This window comes from Syzygium oleosum, unplaced genomic scaffold (assembly GCF_021117445.2).
Source record: "Syzygium oleosum isolate NSW1041296 unplaced genomic scaffold, Sole_v2.1 Sole_v2.01, whole genome shotgun sequence".
Classification (NCBI taxonomy): Eukaryota; Viridiplantae; Streptophyta; class Magnoliopsida; order Myrtales; family Myrtaceae; genus Syzygium; species Syzygium oleosum.
The window spans coordinates 4,804,365-4,829,582 of NW_026607485.1; the positions used below are offsets into that span (position 1 = coordinate 4,804,365).

A 25,218-nucleotide genomic window follows, 5' to 3' on the forward strand; every position below is an offset into this window, starting at 1 on the left:
AATTTTGCGATCATTACAGTTCGTCGCTAATTTGCGACGAATACATTTTGCAACGAATTTTGCGACGAAATTTGCCACGAAATTTACGACGAATTTTACGACGAAATTGCGATGAATTTTGCGACGGTTCGTCGCAAATTTGCGACGAAATATTTGCGACAAATTTTGCGACGGATTGTATTCGTCGCTAATTTTGCGACTAATTTTGTGACGAATTTTGTGACGAATTTTGCGACGAAATTGCGACGGAAATTTGCGACGGAATTTGCGACGGAATTTGCGACGAAATTTTGGGACGAATTTTGCGATGGAATTTGCGACGGAATTTGCGACGGAATTTTGCGACGAATTTTGAATTTTTCGACGAAATTGCGACGAAATTTGCGACGAAAATGCGACGAATTTTCCGACGAATTTTGCGACGGATAGAGTTCGTCGCAAATTTGCGACGAAATATTTGCGACGAATTTTGCGACGGATTGTATTCGTGGCTAATTTGCGACTAATTTTGCGACGAATTTTGCGACGAACTTTCAAATTTTCCGTCGCAAAATTTTGCGACGACCTAGTAGCGACGGAATTTTTTCCGTCGCAAAAGTCGTCGCAAATCGAATTTGCGACGAATTTGTCCAAATTTTCCGTCTCAAATTTTGTCGCTAATCCGGTGTTTTTTTGTAGTGATAATTCATGTAACATTTACAATGAATGAAATTCATGCGTCCACCTACTCACCTATATAAAGCATTGATCCAAGGTTGTTCATGTTACCTCAACCTTTTGAGTCATACTTCTGAAGGATTATTGTTGTACATACTTTTGTGAAGCCATTATTTCATTGGATGAAAACTTTGACTTAAAGCTAGATGGTACATGACAATCCGCAACCGCACGAGATGAAAGAATGAAATTCTTAATAAATCGAAGTAAGAATGAAATTCTCAATCAGTTATGAACCTATTGTATTAATATCAATTTAGTCTTAAACTTTTCAATTTTGTCAATTCAATCCCAAACCTTTGCGTTAAATTCTAATGTAATCATTTTGGCCAATTTTCGTTGGAAATTGCTAGCAAGGCGTTGTGCCACATAAGAAGGCCGATGATGATTGGATAGCCACATCAGTACTTTTCAGCAAAAATTGACTAGACTGCCGCATCAGCAATTTCCGACAAAAGTTGATTGGAAGGATTACAATGGAATTTTGCGGAAAAATTTAGGACTGAATTGGCAAAATTGAAAAGTTTAGAACTGAATCGACATCAATACGATAGATTTAGGACTAATTGGGTAATCCCCCACATGATAACTAAAAGGTATTTTACATGAATTTCTTGTAGGTAACTATTCGTCATTTGATTCTACAATGATCAACTTCATCGATCTAAACTTAATTTCTATTTCTCCATCTTCATATTCAAAAATCTTTTCAACTTCTTGATTTATTTATAGGTCTTTGAACCTTTTCTAGTTGGAGAATCTATATCTTTGATGGTTAGTTATTTTTTTTATCAAGAAAATTGTATTAATTGCTCAAAAAGTTATATGAGAAATACAATGACCTTCATGGCAAAGAAAATTGAAGTAGAGCAAATGCCGGAATACAACAAAATAAAGCCAAATCCATAAAACAAGGATGATCAATAGAGCACTAACAGGATTAAGCACATACTTATTCCATAAAAATGGATATGTCAAGCGGCGGCCGATCACTGGATCTTGAATCATAATCAGTTATGAGCACATGTCAGAAAGTGCTTATCCAATAACTACGGCCGGCGTTGCCTATTGGCGATGCATGCCTAGGTTCGGCTTCCTCAGTGCCATTGCCAGACGAAGACAACCAAAACGGGTTGAAAAAATATAGATCTAACTTTTGGAATAGCAAATCTTTGTGACTCGGTGAGATGTCAGAGCTTCTACGAAACAAATTATTCTGAACTCTTAAACTTATTTTGCTTATTCATTGAATCTTTTTCTAGAACTAGAACCTATCCATCATTAAATATTCATCCCACGAAACAAATTTCTAATGTTAGTCTCGTAGTGTATCATCTGTTATCCGTCAATAGTTTATACATTTTGTTTGCTCGAACACAAGTTTTAATATCGTAAGAACTTATACAAGTTTTGAGACTTGGATGATAATTAGATGCAACAAGACTAATAATAAAAGGTAAAGAATGACCAATTAAGTCCTTTCCAAGAAGGGATGGTTTATGAACTTTGACCTAATGTGCACTAGGATCCATGAATTTTTAATTTGTTGAATGTGGTCCTTAAACTTTTAATTTGTTTAATATGGTCCCCTAACTTTTGGTACATGTTCAATGTAAGGGATAGAATCGAACATTTTCATATAGTTCAGGGATTAAATTGATCACGTCCCAAAAGTCTAGGGACCAAATTGAACAATTCAAAAGTTCAAGGACAACATTGCACATTAAGGTAAAGTTCATAGATTACATTGAACAAATTAAAAATTAAGAAATCATATTGCATTTTGGGTCAAAATTTAATGACCATTTGTGTCATTCCCTTCCAAGAAAATATAGCTTTGATGGCAATTCTGTAAATATTTAGAGCTGCGAAGGATAAAAAGATAGCTTTTGGAAGGGGCAAACATTAGCCAAATTTGTCTCAACTGCAAAAGTTTGCACCTTTCTCTGTCGCTCTTGGGGCTAAAACTGTCCCACAGCCAGAGGATATACTTGGCTCCATATATTGAGAAAGAGTCTTCTGTATACAACGCCATCTTTTCGTTTCATCTATAGTCTTGAAAATTTTTAAGATGCTCTCGAAGCACCGCGGGACTGTCCATGCAAGTGATCAAAGAGTATCGAGTGATATGAATGTCTCAATATTCCTTCACAAATACCTTTATAATACTATGTACTACAGTGACTATTAGGGTAAGTTGTCAGTTGTCATAAAGGGCTTCAAGATGTGAGCATGACTTGTCAATTATTTCTCTTACACAAAATCTTCTCCTTTTGCCCCTACCTCTTCTTTATAATCCCACTTGCTCCCAGACAGAACGATCTATGAGAACAGAGATTCAAGAAAGAAGAATTTCCAAGTTTCATAGCTTCCCATGCTTCATCTTGTGGTTAAAGCAATGTTCAAGTTACAAAGAAAGAAGGTCCAGAACTGAAACCTTCAGTTGGGAAGGACTTAACTATTTTCTGATGAAGAACACTGGAACTGAAGAAACAAGAGATAGTAAAGACCATTTAGGTCTAAAAAACTGTTTTAATACATGCTCGGAAACAATTCATCAATCAAACAACATTTTTACAAACCAGATATGAATGAATTACAATATAGTTACGAGTCGAAGTTTCTACACTGTTGACGGGGACTCCGGAATGACAAGAAAAAGGAAATGCAGAAACCCGACAAATTTTTCGCAAGTTACATTGTTAAGATAAGAATACATCAGATATACGTATTATGGATGGTAATATATAGCCCGAGCTTGGTGCGCCATTTATGTGGCGGCGGTATTAGAGCATCATGAATGAAGAATCAGAGAGAAAAGTGGAATCACAGAGAGATGTAAAAAATGCAGACAAAACCTTATTTCAATGCCAAAGTTTTTGCTTGATCTGAGCAGTGAGAAGCATACGTCCGAGCGGTGAAATAAAATTGGCACTGAATAGAAAGAATCTGGGAGCTCAGGTTGCCTCCACGGATAAGATCTCAAGTTCGGCCCACCAAAGGGGAGACAGTCTCGGGGTCGCTTGGTCTGGTGATATAGCAATCACATCTCTCAATCTCCCTGTGATCTCCCTCATCGAAGGTCTCTGCCTCGGATCTGGTTTGATGCAATCAATGATGATCTCACAGATGATGTCGAGCTCGTTATTCTTGAAGTTCTTGAGGGTAGGGTCAATGAGGCAGCCTGTGCTCTTCTTATCATACAAATACTGAGAAGCCTGTCAAATTTATTGATCATATTATTACAGCGAAAAACAATGCGCCTTCATGTTTGGCCAAAAAGTACAAATTCAATTAGAGCACTAGCTTTCCTCACCCCCTCCTTCAATTATAGAGCAGGCACAAACTTACCCAGTCGACAAGAGGTCCTTGTTCATCTGAATAAGGGAGCTTTCCCGAAATAATTTCGAGCAGCATCACTCCGAAATTATAGACATCTGTCTCTGGATCGGCAGGAGGCGGCAATTCAGAATGTTCCGACTTATCTTCATCAGCATTCTTCGACTTTGATAGAAATCCTGACCAGACTTGTTCCGCAACCTGAGATAGGATATATTAAAGAAGTAAATGGAAATGCGATATAGCAAAAAATAAATAAATTTGGTGACATTTTATGGTGTAAAATTTTACCTTAGCAGCATAGTCATCTGTCAAGTATATTGATGATGAAGTAAGATGGGTATGCGCCACAGGTGGATTCAGATCGTGATGCATGTACTGGAGGCAGTAAGCAATTCCCATGACGATCCTCACCCTTGTGGTCCAGTCTAGATGTTCTGCTTCTTTAACTAAAAGCCAAAAGGAAAAAAATATAGTTCAGCTATTCAAATGTCCTCCTGTAACCAGCCAATTCAGACCAACTTTTGAAGTTTACCGTGGAGATGCTCAAAAAGTAGCCCGTTCGGAGCATACTCAAACACCATCATCCTAGTAAACGGTTCGTCCTCCTCACAATAGCCAATGAGGTTGACAAAGTTCTTATGATTTACCCGCGACAGCATATCAATCTACAAGATTTCAAACATTTAGAAACATAGGAAAAAAAAGCAGAACAAGTGCAGTGTATTGGAATAACTAGTGATTAGACAGTTGCGATTGACTAGGTGTCAAGTGATCAATGACCGCAACCAGGGAAAAAGCGCACCCTTTTCCGGTAAGCTTTCTCTACACTTGCTGACCAGTCTTTGGAAGAAATTGCCGTAGCTGAGGTAACAGCAATTTCAACCCCGCTGGACAATGTTCCCTTATACACAGTGCATCCATTAACCGTGCTGACGATATTGCTAAAGTCCTCACAAGCAGCTTCCAGCTCCGACCGATTCAATTTGGGGACCCCTGCATTTCATTAAAAAGGTGTTCAATTATTTGAATAAGGACATAAAGAAGCCTCTTTTTAAGGTATTGGTCGCAGCATAGCAACACCCATCACATTGGTATGGGTCAATATTAAGAAGGCAAAGACTATTTCCTAAGTTTGCATTGTGTCTTGTGTTATAACATTAAACATCAATCCAAAAGAAAACCAAACATGTCAAAACACTTATCGTATTTCATAATGGATTCACCTGTAATAAATGCTTTCTGCAACTGGCCACTTAATCCAGTCTTCCATGGACCGATGGTTGCCACGCCTTGTTTTCGGCAGAAGATGAACATGGAGGCGAAAATGATGAGCAAAACGGCCACACTAGGAACAATAATGATGATATATCTCTGTGCTTCTTCAGAAAGTCCACTTGGTGGAGAATCTGTAGTAGTAGTTTGGGAGGACTCATTATTAGGCTTGGATGAATTCTGAGAGTGAGGGCTCGGAAGGGAAGGCGGTGGGGCCGGTGGTGCACTAGATTGTCTCTTCTTTCCATTTGTTACAGCTGGGAAAGACCCGCTACTCCGTGTAATTGGAACAGTCGTGATCTCCGAAGGGAGAGACCCAACATCAACAGGGGCGGCAGCGAGATTACTCGACTGTTCAAGTAACTTGCGGCGTGATGAAAATCCATTCTGCGTGTTTAGGACCATTTTTGGCTCTGCGATGTCCATACAAATAATAAGAGAAATCGCATTTTTCAAACAACAGAAGTTTAAGTCTAATGTCACATTTAGTTAGTCTCTACTCACCAGCAATATGATCAAGCAAATTGTCTCCAGGGCTGTGTGGGGACTCCTTAGCAGACCTGAATCTTAGAAAAAGAACTAAAAATTATGTTGCAGAAGCAAGAGGATGGATTACTTAACCCTAACAAGACAAGCCAATTACGTACTGTGAGAATCCCAAGATGTTGAGGTAACGCAAAAGAGTTCCTCTCATTGGGCAAAAGAATGAACCTGCCTTATTCAGATGTTTCCACCTGCTCTGCCAAATGCTGCCCAAGATGTGGATTAAAAGAACAAAAAGAGGACAAAAACCTAGCAGATGACTTGGAACTGAAACTCGGAGTTAATGACTGAGAGAAAGACATCCATAAATGTGGTTATTAGTTTCTTACCGGAGTCCAACTTTTCTATTCAGGCATCCTTTTCCAGCGGTCATGTCGAATGTGAAGTTTTCATCAGACTGCATCTTAGAAAGAACATTTAGCTCCTCAAGCCGCATAAGGATGGTTCTCTTGAGTTTGTTGCCACCAAGCAACCTACCATACAAAACAAAGCCCGTAAAAATATTAAAACCAATCAAATTGCTACGGATCAAATTTTCTGAGGTTACACTCACAAGAATCTCAGAGACACCATCTTGCTTATTTCAGCTGGAATTGTTCCAGTCAAATTATTCCCCCTCAAATCCAATAACTCCAGCATTGTCAGGTCTCCAATTTCTCCGGGGATGGCACCAGAGAAGTGATTCTGGTAAAGTATTCTGAATGCAAACAGGGAAAAAACATAAAACAAGAAATTTAGAGAGAGAGAGAGAGAGAGAGAGAGAGAGAGAGAGAGAGAGAGAGAGAGAGAGAGAGAGAGCTAATAGGAAATAAAAGCTTTCCACCTAGTGTCAGCAAGACATAAGAGGACTGCTATATGTCCATGTCTAATTTCATTCCAGCTTGGACCAAAATGGTGGCAAGAAAGTGAAAACTACACCAAGTTCTCTACTCATTTCCTTTCATCGAACTCAAAATATCACGATAGAAGATGAACCAAAGAAATGGAGTCAAATGAAACATTGAGATTCTCAAATCTCCGATAACTCATTAAATAGTATGAAAAGAAAATGCAATTTGAATCTCAAGCAGCTTTGGGTGGAAAGAAATACAACATACCCCTAGTAATCTTCAAAAGTACCAGAAAACTGTACATACATGTTTTAGAACACCAGGAACTATCAATCTTACAGTCTATTAGGAGTACAGAGGATCATCGTAAAATTCATCAGAGAATGCAGACTTATGTATCAGTTATCAGAATAACAATGAAACTGCCAATTTTCTAACACTTCAGTTCAGGCAAGAACTCCCAGCACATGCAACTTTTGTTTTTAGATAAAAGTGCCGGGCTATCTATCCGCATTACCATAAGTCAACTTACAGATCAAATAGACATAATATAACTGAATTTCTCTTGGACGTGTAATTTTACAGTAATGCCATACAGTAAGATCTCCTCAACGTCAAAGATACGGAGATGGCCTACTTACAGAGATCGTAATTGACTAAGCTTTCCAAGCTCCGGTGCCAGCAGCCCTTCCAAAGAAAACCCAGTCAGGTCCCTGCAATGGTTGAGCTGAATGAGAGAGAGTTCATGATTGGTTCAGCTCGTTTAATCTATCAAATCATTGAGATCATATGCTGCTAAAAAACGAGCTTGAATTGCCCCAAACTTGATTGACAACTGAATTACAAAACGTGACTTACAGCTTTTGAACTTCACCATCCACACAATGAACACCCAACCACTCGCACGGGTCATCATCGTCAGCATTCCAATTTGCAAGAGCTCCATATGGATCGAGATCCACCTTATCACGGAATTTCAACAGAGCAAATCCTGCATTTTCAATAAAACAGGAGATATATGATAATGGACAGGGAGAAAATTTACTCGAAGCACATCATCTGTTCAGAATCCAACGAGAACCACGCAAAATAGTAAGTGGAACTCGTTGAACAAGATCCCATCAAGTCTTAGCGGACCTAGCTCTGAATATGAAAGTTATCCTTTTTCCTTCAACCAACAATCGTAGGATCGCAATAATTATAACATCCACTTCTCTGCTCATGTAACAAAAATTCTTAGGAATTTTTTTGGTACAATTCTAAGGAACGTAGAATCTTCATTTGGATAGAAATACAACAAGAGAAACGACAATCACCTTCAGAATTGAGAGACCGACAATGCTGAATTTGCAAACCGAGAAACAAGAAAAGCAAATAACACGGGAGCTGGAATCCAAGCGGGTTCCATCTAGCCCCCATTGCTTGATGCACCAAATGCTGCAATGTTGAAGGCTATGCAATCTCGCCAGGTTTTCTTCAACAAGGGAAAAAAAGTTGAAGAAAAAAACACCTCCTTCAATTTTTTTTTTCTTATACACACCACCACCATCTACAGATTTACAAAACTACGCTTCTAAGAAATGCAATAACGTGGAATCTTCCGCTTCATGGTCACATCAGGGTCCCTCATTTTTGTACTCCGTAAAATTCTGCTACAAAACCCTTTTAGGAGAAAATTGCATGGCCCTTCAGAGCTCGCAAATCTGCAAAATGCAAGTAGCATGCAAAAAAAAAGGAAGGAACTTTATCAATAAAAAAACAAGAACAAGAATACCCTCATGAGCAAGCGATCCGAAAAACAAAAGCAGAACGAATCTGAGCATAAAGAAATGCCAAAAGGATGCTTAAGAACTCAACTTTTTCGCAGCTGCTGCGTTGTTTTCCTTGATACGAGGAGTGGCGATTTGGTTTGGAATGATGCGACTAAGCAACAACAGAAGGTTGGGGGGGGGGGGGGGGGGGGGTGGGGGGAAAGAAAACAAATTGTTTAGTGAGGAAATTTAATGTAAAGAAATGGAGGCTAGAGGGTGATAGGTAAAGCCGGAGATGAGATGAGATGAGATGAATCCCAAAGGCAGTATCAGGACAAAGAAGAAGGAAACACAATAAATGCTTCAAATTTTTTTTTTATATGGAGGCTTGCAATGTGATTGATGATGGTGATGATGAAGAAGAACAAGATGATAAGATTCAAAGGATTTATTCAATCCTTGTCTCTTTCGATCACTGCCCTTTTCGTTCTTTCGCAGGACGGTGATGATGTCAGAGGACACCGTCGTCGTCGACCATCTTTTCTGGCGCGTCTCTCTCCCTCTCAGAGGATGTTTTTTCGCTCTGTTTCTTTTCTTTATTTCTGTGATCTCTCTCTCTCTCTCTAACTTCTCACCAACCAAACCGGCCACCCCCACAAAAAGCTTGTAATAACCTGTCTCCTCATTTTTGCCATTTCGTGGGTCCGGACGGCTGACGATGGGATTACATTCTTTTGTCATCATATTGTTTGTATTTTTCATGGTTCTTGTGTTTTTTTTTTTTGGACATCATTGTTCTTGTTTATTTGGTTGCCCCTCTGTAGAGAGAGAGAGACAGACGGAGAGTAACTGTCAGAGATGGCGGTTGATTGGATTGAGTGGTGTTGAGGCTCCCCACTTCCGCTGCTTTCGGACGCGCTTCTCTCTCTCTCTCTCTAACATTTCGAGCGTGCGTCCCTCTTTGTCTCCCTCACCAGTTCTTCTCTTCCTTTTTAAAGGAAGAAACATTGAGATTTGGAGAAGAACATTCGTGGCCGGACTATGATTAAATAAGCAATCGATGATGCTGCCAAAAGAAACTTTATGAGTTAGGTCATAGGGTGCAACAAACTTTAGCTTATTTCGTTTTTCTTTTGACAAAGAGGGGCGGGAAGGCAATCGACAAGACTACTTTCCCTCGATAGTATCATAAAGATTCCAAATTGATCGTGAAATATTGTGACTGCGAGGAGGTTGTCACTTAGCATCGCCTGCACCCACTGGTCGTGGCAGGGGAGCTTGTGCGATAGCCCCACGAGGTGCTAGAGGTCGAAAGCTCATCTACCAAAGTGAGGTGTGAACGTTGGAACAACGAGTTGAGTTTGAACTCATAACCTCACATCGGAGCATTAATTCATATCACAATAGGGATGAGCAAAAAGAAACGCCCGAACTAGACTATGCTGGCCGGTTCTTGGCGTCACTGATCTGGTTACAAATTCCAAAAGATTGGAATAGGTAAATTTTGGTCTGATTTCTAGTTCCATTTGTAAAACTGCCCATCCGGACTGAATCGATATATTTTTTTTAATTTCTAACAAATTTGTAAAAATTAAAAGATCTAATCCTTTCTTCACAACACAAACCCTCAGCTCGGTGTTTGATGCATGTTCATGAACAAATGCCATACAATTGTTGCTAAATGATGTGGGATGGTGGTGATTGTGCTTCCACAGCACCTAGAGTATCTCCATGATAAGAACCCTTGAGAGCTAAAGCCTACGGTAGTAGTTTAATTTGAAAACATACATCAAACACTGATATGATGATATTACACTTATTTAATGAGAGAATATAATGACAAATTAAAAAATTGATGCCACCAATTCCATTGGCTCACTCGAGAACCGAACCAAACTGGTTGGTTCGGACCTAGGTGTGGGGGATCCCGGGACGAGTATAAAGTTCCTGAACTCGGCCTTTGTGGACCCGAGCCTAGCCTCGATGGACTCGAGCAAGAACACTAGGGACACGGGTTTGGGCATCGGGACCTAGTCTAGGGTACGGGTACTAGGGACTAAGGACTCGGGCACGGGCACTTGGATCACGGGCTCAACCCATTAACGTCGGGCTAGGCATCGGGGAATCAGTCTTGGATGCCAGGGACCTGGGAATGAGTGTTACGGTTCCCGTACCCAAGCGGAAAGTTTCTAGTGCCGCTATTTAGTCATATTAAAAAAAAACATTTTAGATTTTTTAAAGAGAAAATTAATTTTCTGAATTTAAGCATAGTTTTTTTGTTGACTTATTTTCCTTAGCGATCCAATACTAGAAAATGTTTTCCTAGAAAATATTTTCTACAGAACAAACAAAGCCAAGGTAAAACACATTTCACGTATACGTATAACATGTCAATTAGCATAGCATGTCAGTTATCATTGACATACCACAAATATGATTTTATGATATCATATTCACATAAATAAATATGATTTTATTTTCATTTCTCATTAGATAGCATGATATAACTATAAAATTCAAAAAATGATATTTTCATTATATTTTTTAATTCCAATGGTCTTAAAATTATGGAATATGTTCATTAGAAGTTCTAAAACTTATTGCAAAAGTGCAATTGAGTCCTAAAACTTTCAAAAAGTGTAATCAAATTCTAAAACTTGTCAAATTGATTCATTCGAATCCTAAAATAACGCCGTTAATTTGTCTAACAGAAAATGTTGATTTGGCATTTTAAAATGAATTTCTCTCTCCTACGTGGCATTTATTAATATTATTATATTCAAATATTATTTAAATTAAATTAAAAAAACTAAAAAGGCTAAAATTTAAAAAAGAAAATAAAACAAAACTGAAAAAAAGAGAGAAGGAGCTTTGCTGGTGGGGCGCCACCGCCCATTGCCATGTATGAGAGAGAATAAAATAGTAATAAAAAATGCCACGTATGAGAGAGAAATTCATTTGAAAATGTCACGTCGACATTTTCCATTAGACAAATTAACAGTGTTAACTTTAAGACTTTTTCGACCAAAACAAATAACTTTAAGACTTGATTGAACCAATTTGACAAGCTTTATGATTTGATTGCACTTTTGTAAGTTTTATGGACTCAATTGTACTTTCGCAACAAGTTTTAGGACTTTCAGTGAACATATCCCTAAAATTATTTGCAAGTTCTATGATACAATTGATGTAAACTAATGGTAATATTAGCAGAAATTATATTACAGATACGCTGATTTTTTCAATTACTTTTCAAAAAAATAATTATTTATATCCATCTAGGGGTGGGTAATGGGCGTGTCAACTTGGCACCCTTGGGCTCGTTCCAGGCATGGCCCATCAGGTAGTGAGCTATGTACTTGGGCCATGCCCCGTTTTGGGCTTGGGTCAGGTCAAGGCAATGGCCCCTAAGGGGGCGTTTGGCAACTTGCCAAATAATGATAATTTATATTCTTTTGTTCCCAGAATCAGTTTGGGAACAGAAATCCGTTTGTTAAAATTTTTGTGCTCGAACACAAATTTGCAAAAAATTGTTCCCAGAATCAGTTTTAGAACAGAATCAAGAAGCAAAAAAAAGTAACTTCTTGATTTTTGAACAAATTTTCCATTTTTGATTCTTCTTGATTTTCTTCTTCCTTTTTTATTTGTTCTTCATCTTCTTCCCAGTCTGCCATCGGCCCGCCACCGGCCACCGGCGACCGGCCAACGCTGGGGAGGGCGGCCCTCGTCACCGCCGGCGATGGTGAGATCGGCCCTTGCCACCACCGGCGACGGCGAGGTCGGCCTCGCCAGATCTGGGCGAGGTCGAGCCTCGCCATCCCCGGCGAGGTCGGCCTTGCCAGATCTAGGTGAGGTCGAGCCTCGCCCGGCCATGGAGAGGCCGACCTCACCATCGCTGGGGGTGGCGACGGCGAGGTCGGCCTCGCCTTGGCCGAGTGAGGCTGTCACGCCCCAAACCCCCATCGAGCCCGCGACATCCGGCCTCCGGTCGAACAGTTGCGACGTCCCAGGTTATCGTCGACCTCAACTAAACATCAGAGATTTAATCGCGCAAACGAAAACCATAAAACACCCGGACAAACTTAAACTGGGGAGAATTGGGAGAATATACATTTCCATTTTTTGTTCAACTTGTTCCACCATATATATAATAAAACAAACCTCTGCCTACCAATGCACACTTTACTGAAACTACCAAAATCAAAAAGGAGTCGATGACCTAACGTTCAACCTCAAAAATGGTTCTCATCCAAGGCAAGCTTTCCCACTTCTACAAACACGGTCGTCGTGTGTCTTATCCAGGTCATCCCGTCACCCATCGGAAACTCAGCTACCTCATACTCCGTATGCACCGGTACTCCAAAACGTACTGGTGGCGGTGGTGGAGGGTTCATCGCTCAGGTCGGGGTTCTGAAAATTGTTGGTTTACACAACCATGAGATTATATCTCAGCAAATACACCCCTAAACCCAACCTAGGCTATCACGTACCTCCAAGAAATTTCACAAAACACAATCACACACTTACACCACAATCACATAGCAGGCACATCAACACAATCGCAAGCATGCACAATTTTCATGTCATGCACTCACTCCGTTCTCATCCTGTCTCATCCACATTCCTCGCCAGTGACCCGCGTACAAGTACATGCCTCAGGTACACTACGACCACTTATCACTTCCCACACCACTCGCCAGTGTCCCGCGTAAACGTACACGCCTCAGGTACACTGCGACCTTACACTCAGCCCGCACCAAATGCGACAGGCCTACATGATCGGAACCCGAGCTTATGATGCCTCGGTCCAATCCCGGTCTCACCCGAGCTTATCATGCCTCGGACCGAATCTCATACTTGCTTTTTCAAGCCTCAGCCTGTGCCAAATGCAACAGACCTACGTGATCGCTGCCCGAGTTTATGGTACTCGGCCCGATCCCAACCTCGCACTTTCACCCCTTTCACATACTTTCCCACAATCACTTGCCACATCACGATTCCTTTTCACTCATGCCCACGCTCCACATGCATTTATCACACGCAACCGCTCTTCACACGTGGCCCGCACACGCATTATTTTACACGTAGCTCATGCACATTCAGCATAGGACATGGCAATACCAATAATTAATTTAATCTAACTCACGTGTGCACCCAACAAGCATATAGAGTCACCCAATTGCCCAACAACATACTCAATTTATCACCACAATTTATTTATAATTTAGATATACATCCAACACGTAAATTCTCATTTTTCTCCTACCAAACGGCGTCAGATTAATTCCGATCCTTCACGGAACTTTCTCACCATAAAATACCGGTTCTAAAAACCCAACTTGCGTCCCGATCGGCCCATCACGGCCCCATGAACAGTAGATCACAGCCACTGTTATTTTCTAATTTCCAATAATTAATGCCCGAATTAAATCCCAAGGCCCGCCATAAAATTTCCACTACCAATTCATACAATTCCGCACCTAATTTTATACAGATTTCGCCCAAAATCGCCCGTCGATACCCGAAGTCCTAAATTGGGTTTAGAGCGCGACTTACCCGCGTTCTAGACTATCGCGGCTAGAACGGAAAGCGGCGGCCCTTAATCGGGAACAGCGGCGACGCACGCACGGCTCCCGGGTGGCGGCGATCGGCTTGGGTGGCGACGGCGCGGCTTACTTGGCCGTGGGTCTTGCCTCACGTGAGAGAGAGAGGGAGAGAAAGAGATGGTGAGATTTGAGGATAGTGGTGGCTTGAGGGTGGCGTGGACGACGGCTTGAGGGCGGTCCGGTGTGCGGCGGCGAGCGGCGGTGCCGGCGGTGGAGGAAGAACGGCCAAGGAAAGCCCACGGTGGAGGAGGGGGAAGCTCACGGCAGAAAGGGGAAGAGAAATGGAGGAGAGAGAATCTTATCTAGACTTAAATAGGAACTTTGACCCAAAAATATCTAAAGCAAAAATGACCAAAATGCCCCTTGCCCAAAACTAACCTTTTATAAATCCTTAAGGGCAAAATCGTCACTTTCTCCATTTCGCCAAAATCGAATTTTTCGAAGAATTTGAGCCGACCAAAAATTGACACGTGTCACGTGCAACGTCGTCCTAATGTTCCGGCGTGACTTCCTAATTTTCCGGTGTCCAATTTGGGCAAAAATTCAATAATTAAATTCTATTAAACGCATCTTGAGCGTTTCTCGAGCTAACGGGTGGCTTGCTGGGGAAATTCGCGAAATCGACTTATTACTGATACTAAATCGAGTCACGTGCAAGTCCGTTCGGTGCGTGACGACCTCGGTTGTCATTAAAATCGCGAAGATCAATCTCTTGATCCGAGGGGTACGATCGTTCGGTATAATTTCAGAATCATTCGTCAAGTCGTTTCGTGGTCCAACGGAATCACCCGCAATCCACTACTAGGATAGTAGCGAACTGACCCCTAACTATCCTTGGATCGGCCAACAGTGGCTCAAAATATCACTTACGCGATTTAATGGTCGAAATCCATTCACGATCGAATTTTCTTTAGCGCGAATTTAATTCCCCTATTAGCCTTTCCCTAATGGTTAACATTCCCAGGAATGATCAGTTCCGGGCGAGAATTTACTGCGAGCACATCTCATAAAACTCAGTTATTTCATAATTTCCAATTGGCGGAAATTTCGGAATGTCACAATCTTCCCATCTTGTAAAATTTCGTCTTCGAAATTTACAATCTTACCACTACTAAAAATTTACAATTCCTTACTGTTGTTCAAACAATTGGGGTTACTGACGTTGCATCATTTCTTCGCTTTCCCAAGTTGCGCCTTCAGTCCCGTGGTGCTCCCAGATAACCTTGACCATTGGGATCGTCTTATTTCTCAGAACCCGTTCTTTCCGATCTTCAATCCTGATCGGTCTCTCGACGTACGATACTTTATCATCCACTTCTATTTCTTCGTAATTCAACACATGCGTCGGGTTCGGTTCATATTTCTCAACATTGATACGTGAAACACGTTATGCACCTGCGACATATTCGGCGGTAACGCAAGGCGATACGCCAGATCTCCAATTCTTTCTAGCACTTCAAAGGGTCCTACATATCTTGGACTCAACTTCACCTTCTTACCAAACCGGGACAATCCTCGCATGGGCGACACTTTTAGAAATACGTGATCCCCTACTTGAAATTCCAGAGGTCTTCGCCTTCGGTCTGCATAACTTTTCTGACGGCTCTGCGCTGTCCTCAGCCTTTCACGAATGATCTTAACTACTTCAATCGACTGCTCAACCAACTCCAGCCCTGTTATAGCTCTTTCTCCCACTTCGTCCCAACACACGGGTGTTCTACAAGCACGGCCATATAGGGCTTCAAAGGGCACCATTCCAATGCTCTGCTGGAAGCTGTTATTGTAAGCAAACTCTACTAAGGGCAGTTGCTCTTTCCATTTACCTTGAAAATCCAGCACACATGCCTTGAGCATATCCTCTAGCGTCTGAATCGTCCTCTCAGACTGGCCATCTGTCTGAGGATGATAAGCTGTACTGAACTGCAACTTGAATCCTAACTCCGTCTGCAGACTTTTCCAAAAATTGGCGGTAAACTTAGGATCACGATCCGATGTTATAGACACTGGTACCCCATGCAGACGAACTATCTGCTGCACGTACAACTCTGCATACCGTTCTAACGCGAAATCCTTTCGCACTGCCAAAAAGTGTGCCGACTTAGTTAATCTGTCGACAATCACCCAAATGGTGTCATGACCTCTTTGACTTCTCGGCAATCCCGACCCAAAATCCATGATTATATACTCCCATTTCCACTCTGGGATTTCCAACGGTCGCAACAATCCTCCAGGTTTACAATGTTGCACTTTCACCTGCTAGCATGTCAGACACTTAGCCACGTGCTTCGCAATATCCGACTTCATACCGTTCCACCAATAATATTGCCTCAAATTCCTGTACATTTTAGTACTGCCTGGGTGGATACTATACTGACTGCGATGCGCTTCGGACAAAATTTCTTCCTTAACTCCCGCATCGTCTGGCACACATAACCTCCCACGAAATTTCAATACCCCGTCCTCGGATACCTTAAAATCCGGCTTTCTCTTAGTAACATCCATCTCAATAACCTTCGTATCTCCTGGGTCCGTAGACATGCAAAGCTTTAACTTTAGCTTTGGATCTCCGGCTCAATCCTTAACGTAGCTAATGGACTTGAGACTTGACTTACTTCAAACTTGAACTCCGAGTCTCGCACATTCTCCAATAGGATCCACTCCTTGACCATTAAATGCGCGATGCTTGATTTTCGGCTCAACGCATCCGCAACTCGGTTTGCCTTTCCAGGGTGATATAGAATATCACAATCATAATCTTTCAATAATTCCATCCAGGTCGTTGCCTCATATTCAACTCTTTCTGCGAAAATAAATACTTGAGGCTTTGATGGTCGATATAGATCCGAAATCTTTCTCCACATAAATAATGTCGCCAAATCTTCGGGCGAACACTATTGCGCTAACTCCAAGTCATGCGTCGGATAATTCAATTCATGTGGCCTCAAGCACTGGATGCATATGCTACCACTCGCCCATGTTGCATCAACACACACCCTAATCCTTTCAACGACGCGTCACTATATATTTCATATCCTCTCGGTCCTGATGGAATCGTCAACACCGGTGCCGTTGTCAACCTCCGCTTCAACTCCTGAAAACTTCCTTCACACTGATCTGTCCATTCAAATCTATTCTCCTTCTTCAATAATTGAGTCAACGACATTGCTATTGCCGAAAATCCTTCCACAAAGCGACGGTAATATCCGGCCAGACCCAGAAAACTTCGAACTTCTGTTACCGTTGTCGGTCTAGGCCACTTTGTCACAGCCTCAATCTTCGATGGATCCACAGAAATTCCTTCTCCGGAAATTACATGACCGAGAAACGCTACTCGACTAAGCCAAAATTCGCACTTGCTAAACTTAGCGTACAGTGCTTTCTTCCTCAAAGTCTGCAACACTCTATGCAGATGAAATTCGTACTCCTCCCGGCTTTTCGAGTACACCAGTATATCGTCGATAAAGACAATCACAAACTGATCTAAGAATTCCTTAAATACCCGATTCATTAAATCCATAAAGGCAACATGGGCGTTCGTTAATCCGAACGGCATCACCGTAAATTCATAATGTCCATATCTCGTCCTAAATGCCGTCTTCGGTACATCCTCCTTCTTAATTCTCAACTCGATGATACCCCGTTCTCAAATCAATTTTTGAGAATACCGGCCCTTGTAATCGATCAAACAAATCGTCAATCCTTGGCAAAGGGTATTTATTTTTAACTGTCACCTGATTTAGCCGCCTGTAATCTATACACAATCTCAACGATCCATCTTTCTTTCTTACAAATAAAACTGGCGCTCCCCACGGAGACGCACTGGGACGAATAAACCCCTTATCTAACAACTCTTGCATCTGCACCTTTAATTCCTTTAACTCCGATAGCAACATTCTATAAGGTGCCTTCGAGATTGGCTCAGTTTCAGGTGCCAACTCGATTACAAACTCTACTTCCTTTCCGGCGTGTAATCCGGTAATTCTTGAGGAAACACATCGGGATATTCACACACTACCGCTATATTCTCAAGTCTCGGCTCTTCAGCCGTCGAATCCACTACCACAGCTAGAAATCCTTGACATCCTTCATTCAACAATTTTGCCATTTCCACCGAGGATATCAACGGAATCGAGGGTCCTCCTCGACTTCCTACAAATTTAAATTCCGGATGTCCAACAGGATTAAATTAGATCACCCTGCTATTGCAATCCATTACAGCCCTCTGCTTAGACAACCAATCCATCCCTACTATCACGTCAAAATCATACATATCTAGAACTACCAGATCAATCAATTCCTCCCTATTCCCAATCACAATCTTACAGTTTGGACAACCCAGAGATATCAACATCTTATCGTTTAAAGGAGTCGTCACACATAGCACAACATTAAGCAATTGCGGTTCTATTCCAACTAACTCCACAAACTGTTTCGATATAAAGGAATGCGACGCTCCAGGATTAAATAAAGCATACGCAGCATGGTTGCACAGAGAAATCGTACCTGTGACAACCCCTGGTGCGTTCTCAGCCTCTCGTCTGGCCATCGCATATACTTGTCCTTGCGCTTGAGGCCTATTCGATTGATTTTCACATGCCCGGGCACCTCCGGTCGATTCTCATTCCGAGGTGGCGGCAAAGCAAGCGGTCTATTCCGCCTGGAATTGGGGCAATTCTTTATATGATGCCCAAATCCTCCACATCCAAAGCAAGCTCCACCCCTGGTTGGACAAGGCCCGTTTCCATGTCGACCTCCACAAATCCTACACGGACCATTCCCAATCCGGATTGGCTTTCCAATATTCCTTTTAATTGGTGGAGTAAAACGCCTATTATCCACCATCGGCCTCTTTTCCGGATTACGGTTACTCTAACCCTGGACAAACTTCGATCCAGATGCGGCAGCTCTATCCATCTGATCCCGCTCAAGAATCTGGGCCCTATCAAATATCTGTCACGTTCCCAGATTTACTAGTAGCAACTGGCTACGGATGTCCGCTCTCAATCCATCTAGAAATCTTCGCGCCTTATCCTCAGGGTGTTCCACCATTCTCGGCGCGAACTTAGACAATCTCGCGAATTCCGCCTCGTACTGATCTACCGTCATCTGACCTTGGCGGAGTCTCATAAATTCCGTGAGTTTTCTTTCTCTGGCACTAGCTGAAAAGTATTTCTCATAAAAACTCTCGGTAAAAACAGCCCAAGTCTTGGCTGTACCTTCAGGAAAAATCCTATCCCTGGTGGCTTTCCACCAATCGTTAGCATTATCCTGCAATTGATATACTGCTAAGGTCACCTTCTCATGATCGTTACATTCCAAAACCTCAAAAGCTTTCTCAAGCTCCTCTACCCATCGAGGTGCACCTCCGGGTCACCTTTCCCAAAACTTGGGTGGTTTCAACTTTATGAATTGTTCTACCAAGCAGTGCATAGGTCTATTCGCAATCACTTGCCCCGACCTTGGTTCTCATTAGCAACAAGAATGCCTCGACGGCTTGGGCAACCGGAGCAGCTCGCTCCCGAGTCCGCCGTTCTATTATATAACCAATCCGTTCCAACGTTCTCATCACGGCTTCCATTCTCGGGTCCACAACGGTCTAACTTCTATTCGGGGTTGCTGTCGCTACTCAAAGATCAACTCCTAAATTTTCCATCGCTCCAGCACCCATTCCAAGATCCTCGACGGCTCTAGCCCGAGCGCGTCCTCTACCCCTGGATCCTCTACTAGCGCCCCTTCTTGGGACTCTTCCTTCGCTACTCATCGTCACGATTCTACCACTCTATTACCTGCTGTAATTCCATTCAGGAATTAGCAGTCTAAACCAACTAGCTCAATCCAATTCTAAGCAGCGAATTAACACATCCGTTTACTCAACAAGCAATTCCCCACTACAAATCACGAAATCACCATCGTCAAAGTCTGAACACTTACCTCAAGTCCAGACGTGCCTGCAATTCAATTACCACACACAATTGACTTACACAAACATTCACAACAACCAATCTGGAGGCACGTGTAGCTCACTCTACCCTACACCCCACTAAGATCTCCCCAATTACTACCTCAAGGTTTCCGCTCCTTATCACTCCAAGTTTCGACCAATTCTAGATCGAGCTAACCTTGCTCTGATACCAATTCAAACGGGGATGTCACGCCCCGAACCCCCGTCGAGCCCGCGACATCCCGCCTCCGGTCGAACAGTTGCGACGTCCCAGGTTATCGTCGACCTCAACTAAACATCAGAGATTTAATCGCGCAAACGAAAACCATAAAACACCCGAATAAACTTAAACTGGGGAGAATTGGGAGAATATACATTTCCATTTCTTGTTCAACTTGTTCCACCATATATACAATAAAACAAACCTCTGTCTACCAATGCACACTTTACTGAAACTACCAAAATCAAAAAGGAGTCGATGACCTAACGTTCAACCTCAAAAATGGTTCTCATCCAAGGCAAGCTTTCCCACTTCTACAAACACGGTCGTCGTGTGTCTTATCCAGTCATCCCGTCACCCATCGGAAACTCGGCTACCTCATACTCCGTATGCACTTTGGTACTCCAAAGCGTCTTGAGTGGCGGTGGTGGAGGGTTCATCGCTCAGGTCGGGGTTCTGAAAATTGTTGGTTTACACAACCATGAGATTATATCTCAGCAAGTACACCCCTAAACCCAACCTAGACTATCACATACCTCCAAGAAATTTCACAAAACACAATCACACACTTACACCACAATCACATAGCAGGCACATCAACACAATCGCAAGCATGCACAATTTTCATGTCATGCACTCGTTCCGTTCTCATCCTGTCTCATCCACATTCCTCGCCAGTGACCCGCGTACAAGTACACGCCTCAGGTACACTACGACCACTTATCACTTCCCACACCACTCGCCAGTGTCCCGCGTAAACGTACACGCCTCAGGTATACTGTGACCCAACACTCAGCCCGCACCAAATGCGACAGGCCTACATGATCGGAACCCGAGCTTATGATGCCTCGGTCCAATCCCGGTCTCACCCGAGCTTATCATGCCTCGGACCGAATCTCATACTTGCTTTTTCAAGCCTCAGCCTGTGCCAAATGCAACAGACCTACGTGATCGCTGCCCGAGTTTATGGTACTCGGCCCAATCCCAACCTCACACTTTCACCCCTTTCAAATACTTTCCCACAATCACTTGCCACACCACGATTCCTTTTCACTCATGCCCAAGCTCCACATGCATTTATCACACGCAACTGGCCCTTCACACGTGGCCCGCACACGCATTATTTTACACGTAGCTCATGCACATTCAGCATAGGACATGGCAATACCAATAATTAATTTAATCTAACTCACGTGTGCACCCAACAAGCATATAGAGTCACCCAATTGCCCAACAACATACTCAATTTATCACCACAATTTATTTATAATTTAGATATACATCCAACACGTAAATTCTCATTTTTCTCCCACCAAACGGCGTCAGATTAATTCCGATCCTTCACGGAACTTTCTCACCATAAAATACCGGTTCTAAAAACCCAACTTGCGTCCCGATCGGCCCATCACGGCCCCATGAACAGTAGATCACAGCCACTGTTATTTTCTAATTTCCAATAATTAATGCCCGAATTAAATCCCAAGGCCCGCCATAAAATTTCCACTACCAATTCATACAATTCCGCACCTAATTTTATACAGATTTCGCCCAAAATCGCCCGTCGATACCCGAAGTCCTAAATTGGGTTTAGAGCGCGACTTACCCGCGTTCTAGACTATCGCGGCTAGAACGGAAAGCGGCGGCCCTTAATCGGGAACGGCGGCGACGACGTACAGCTCCCGGGTGGCGGCAATCGGCTTGGGTGGCGACGACGCGGCTTACTTGGCCGTGGGTCTTGCCTCACGTGAGAGAGAGAGGGAGAGAAAGAGATGGTGAGATTTGAGGATAGTGGTGGCTTGAGGGTGGCGTGGACGCAGCTTGAGGGCGGTTCGGCGTGCGGCGGCGAGCGGCGGTGCCGGCGGTGGAGGAAGAACGACCAAGGAAAGCCCACGGTGGAGGAGGGGGAAGCTCACGGCAGAAAGGGGAAGAGAAATGGAGGAGAGAGAATCTTATCTAGACTTAAATAGGAACTTTGACCCAAAAATATCTAAAGCAAAAATGACCAAAATGCCCCTTGCCCAAAACTAACCTTTTATAAATCCTTAAGGGCAAAATCGTCACTTTCTCTATTTCTCGCCGAAATCGAATTTTTCCGAAGAATTTGAGCGCACCAAAAATTGACACGTGTCACGTGCAACGTCGTCCTAATGTTCCGCGTGACTTCCTAATTTTCCGGTGTCCAATTTGGGCAAAAATTCAATAATTAAATTCTATTAAACGCATCTCGAGCGTTTCGAGCTAACGGGTGGCTTGCTGGGGAAATTCGCGAAATCGACTTATTACTGATACTAAATCGAGTCACGTGCAAGTCCGTTCGGTGCGTGACGACCTCGGTTGTCATTAAAATCGCGAAGATCAATCTCTTGATCCGAGGGGTACGATCGTTCGGTATAATTTCAGAATCATTCGTCAAGTCGTTTCGTGGTCCAACGGAATCACCCGCGATCCACTACTAGGACAGTGGCGAACTGATCCCTAACTATCCTTGGATCGACCAACAGTGGCTGAATATATCACTTACGCGATTTAATGGTCGAAATCCATTCACGATCGAATTTTCTTTAGCGCGAATTTAATTCCCCTATTAGCCTTTCCCTAATGGTTAGCATTCCCAGGAATGATCAGTTCCGGGCGAGAATTTACTGCAAGCACATCTCATAAAACTCAGTTATTTCATAATTTCCAATTGGCGGAAATTTCGGAATGTCACAGAGGCTCGACCTCGTCGTCATCTAGCGAGATTGGTGGCGAAGGCCGCGATGCCCTCGCCGGCCCTGGCCTGTGGCCAGTCACCGGGGCCGGCGACCGGCCATGGCCAAGGAAAGGAAGGAAGAAAAAGAAAAAAAAGAGAGAAATATTAAAAAAATTCAAAAATTATTAAAATATTATTAATAAAAAGAAATTTTGTGTAGTTACCAAACGCGTTTCTGTTCTTTTTCTATTCCAAGAATAGAAATTTTGGGCAGTTATCAAACGCCTTCAAATGCTTAGAAATTGTTCCCGAGCACAGAATAAAAAAGAATCATTTTTTAGCAGAATCAGTTCCCGGATACAGAATCGTTGCCATGCGCACCCTAAGTGTCTGGCCTAGGCTCAACAAAATTTTCTTGTTTTTTGGATTCAACTTGGCTAGGGTTGGCCTTTCAGAATAGGGGTGACCATGGGTCCTAGGTAGAATTGGAAACCGAACCAATTTTTTGGGTCGAGTTGGTTCGGTTCCCAACTCTGGTCAATTAGGTTTGGTTCTTGGTTCAAACAAATTTGGAACTGGTATTGTGCGATTCGATTCTCCGTTCCCAGGTAGGGACCAAACTAAATCGGATCGGGAACTGGAGACTAAGAAATCGAACTAGAAACCCAATAGCCAAAGAACCATAGTCTATGTGTATCATTGTGTGCTATCCATAGGTGTTCTACTTGTTGAGGTGTGGTCCATGCTTTCCTCTGACAGGGAAAGGCACGAGGGTCTCTAAGATAGGTGCAATGTGCTAATTATAGCAGAATCCTCTGTTGGACGTAGCCCTAGTATAAAGTGAACTATGATAATAATCTTGTGTCTCGATTATCTTTTCTCTTTTTATTCTATATTTTTTTTATGATTGTGCAGAAAATTCTAATATCACCTGTGTGGCGGGCGTGCCGCTGAGTCTGGGCTGTGTGAGGAGAGTGTTGTGCGCAGGTGGGGTTGAGCCACATAAATAATGTTGGCTTCATTAAACATCCATGCAAGTTGAAATGTGGTATACCGAGTTGACTGAGTGACAATGGAGCAACCTTTGTTTTTTGTTTGCTACCTTATCATTATTCATTGCTGCAGTTTGACTGTCAATTACAAGAAAAGCATCATGGCTAGTTCACACTTAGAAGATCATACAGTTTTTGGACCCTCATTTACTTACGTAAGGCCAAGAACTTTTACCGGTAACTCTTGCAAGACACAACCTTAATATGGCAATAAATCAACTGTATCCTCAGCAGATTTGATTGCAAATGTATACATTCATATTGTTATGAATTGTTACTTTATATCATAATTGACAAAAAGAAAATGATGCTGAATTTTACCATTGAGACGGCCTTCGATGATATTGAATGATCTCTAAGAAGAAATAGATGTTAAATGTTTATGTACGGGGCTTGTTTTTCTATTTTTAAAATGTTTTTATCTTTATTTTGAAATTTCTAATTATTTTTTACTATTGTTATGTTTATTTGAAGTTGATGTATCCAATATAACATGTCAATGGAAGTAGAGGGATTTTATGAAATGAGTTTGATCACAAATTGGAACCGTTGGGTCGTGGAGGTGAAGAAGAACCATCTGCGAGTGCGACAAATAAGGCAAACAATATGGTTGAGGCTCTATGAGTATAGCAGGTCACTCATTGTCCTTTTTTTTCGCAATTTAGAATTTGAATGTGAGCAAAGAAAAATGTGAATTTTGGTCAATTGGATTTTTGTCCACACTTTCGTGAAATTGCTCAACACATGTTTGACAATATGTATAAACTAGTCTGTGTGAGTTTTTCTATGGCCAGTTTCTAGGTAGACCCTGTAATTGACCTTGGAACTGTATATTCGGTTCCAAGATATACAATGTAGATCTCAGGTTCAAAAAAATTGGGAATCGATCCTGACATGGTAGATTCCAGATGAAATCTGGATCGACCTTGAAACTGCTCAACTCAATTTCAGAATCCTTAGCTAAGCCACATGGCCCGATAAATCCAATGATCAGCCAACAATGGCTAACTGTGGGGCCCTATAACAATTCCGAATGCTTTTGCTCTCTAAAACTGTTTGTCAAATTTATTTATTTCCTTTTTTCCTTACAATGATTCAATCATAGTCTAAATATCACAATGAAGAAGAATAACAACAACAATAATGTTCGATCATCCCCACTCAATTTAAACTTCACTTAGCAATTATTTAGAAACTCGTTTAGTGAGTACTGTCACAACATAAACTTGTTAGCTCCACCCCAAAACAAGCT

General features: G+C 42.2%; 1 protein-coding gene and 1 pseudogene across 5 annotated transcripts; both read right to left on the minus strand.

The window, feature by feature from the left end:
* Positions 1–3,216: 3,216 nt before the first annotated feature.
* LOC115684764 (protein MALE DISCOVERER 2-like) lies at positions 3,217–8,657 on the minus strand. 5 transcript variants are annotated; one of them, XM_030609637.2, is made up of 14 exons: positions 8,562–8,657; positions 8,021–8,407; positions 7,563–7,695; positions 7,346–7,417; positions 6,428–6,571; positions 6,204–6,347; positions 5,979–6,080; positions 5,836–5,897; positions 5,283–5,744; positions 4,862–5,052; positions 4,592–4,724; positions 4,348–4,505; positions 4,069–4,257; positions 3,217–3,935 (listed from the first exon to the last, which is right to left on the minus strand). In XM_030609637.2, the coding sequence occupies exons 2-14, from the start codon at positions 8,121–8,123 to the stop codon at positions 3,675–3,677; spliced, it is 2,154 nt and encodes a 717-aa protein (XP_030465497.1). In that variant the 5' UTR covers positions 8,124–8,407; positions 8,562–8,657; the 3' UTR covers positions 3,217–3,674. The 5 variants fall into 5 exon arrangements, with proteins under 5 accessions (XP_030465497.1, XP_056165833.1, XP_030465498.1 ...); XM_056309858.1 differs by lacking the exon at positions 8,562–8,657 and having other exon boundaries at positions 5,836–5,891; positions 5,979–6,065; positions 8,021–8,494; XM_030609638.2 differs by lacking the exon at positions 8,562–8,657 and having other exon boundaries at positions 5,836–5,891; positions 8,021–8,494.
* Positions 8,658–15,190: 6,533 nt separating this feature from the next.
* LOC130138305 (uncharacterized) lies at positions 15,191–20,662 on the minus strand (annotated as a pseudogene).
* Positions 20,663–25,218: the final 4,556 nt, after the last annotated feature.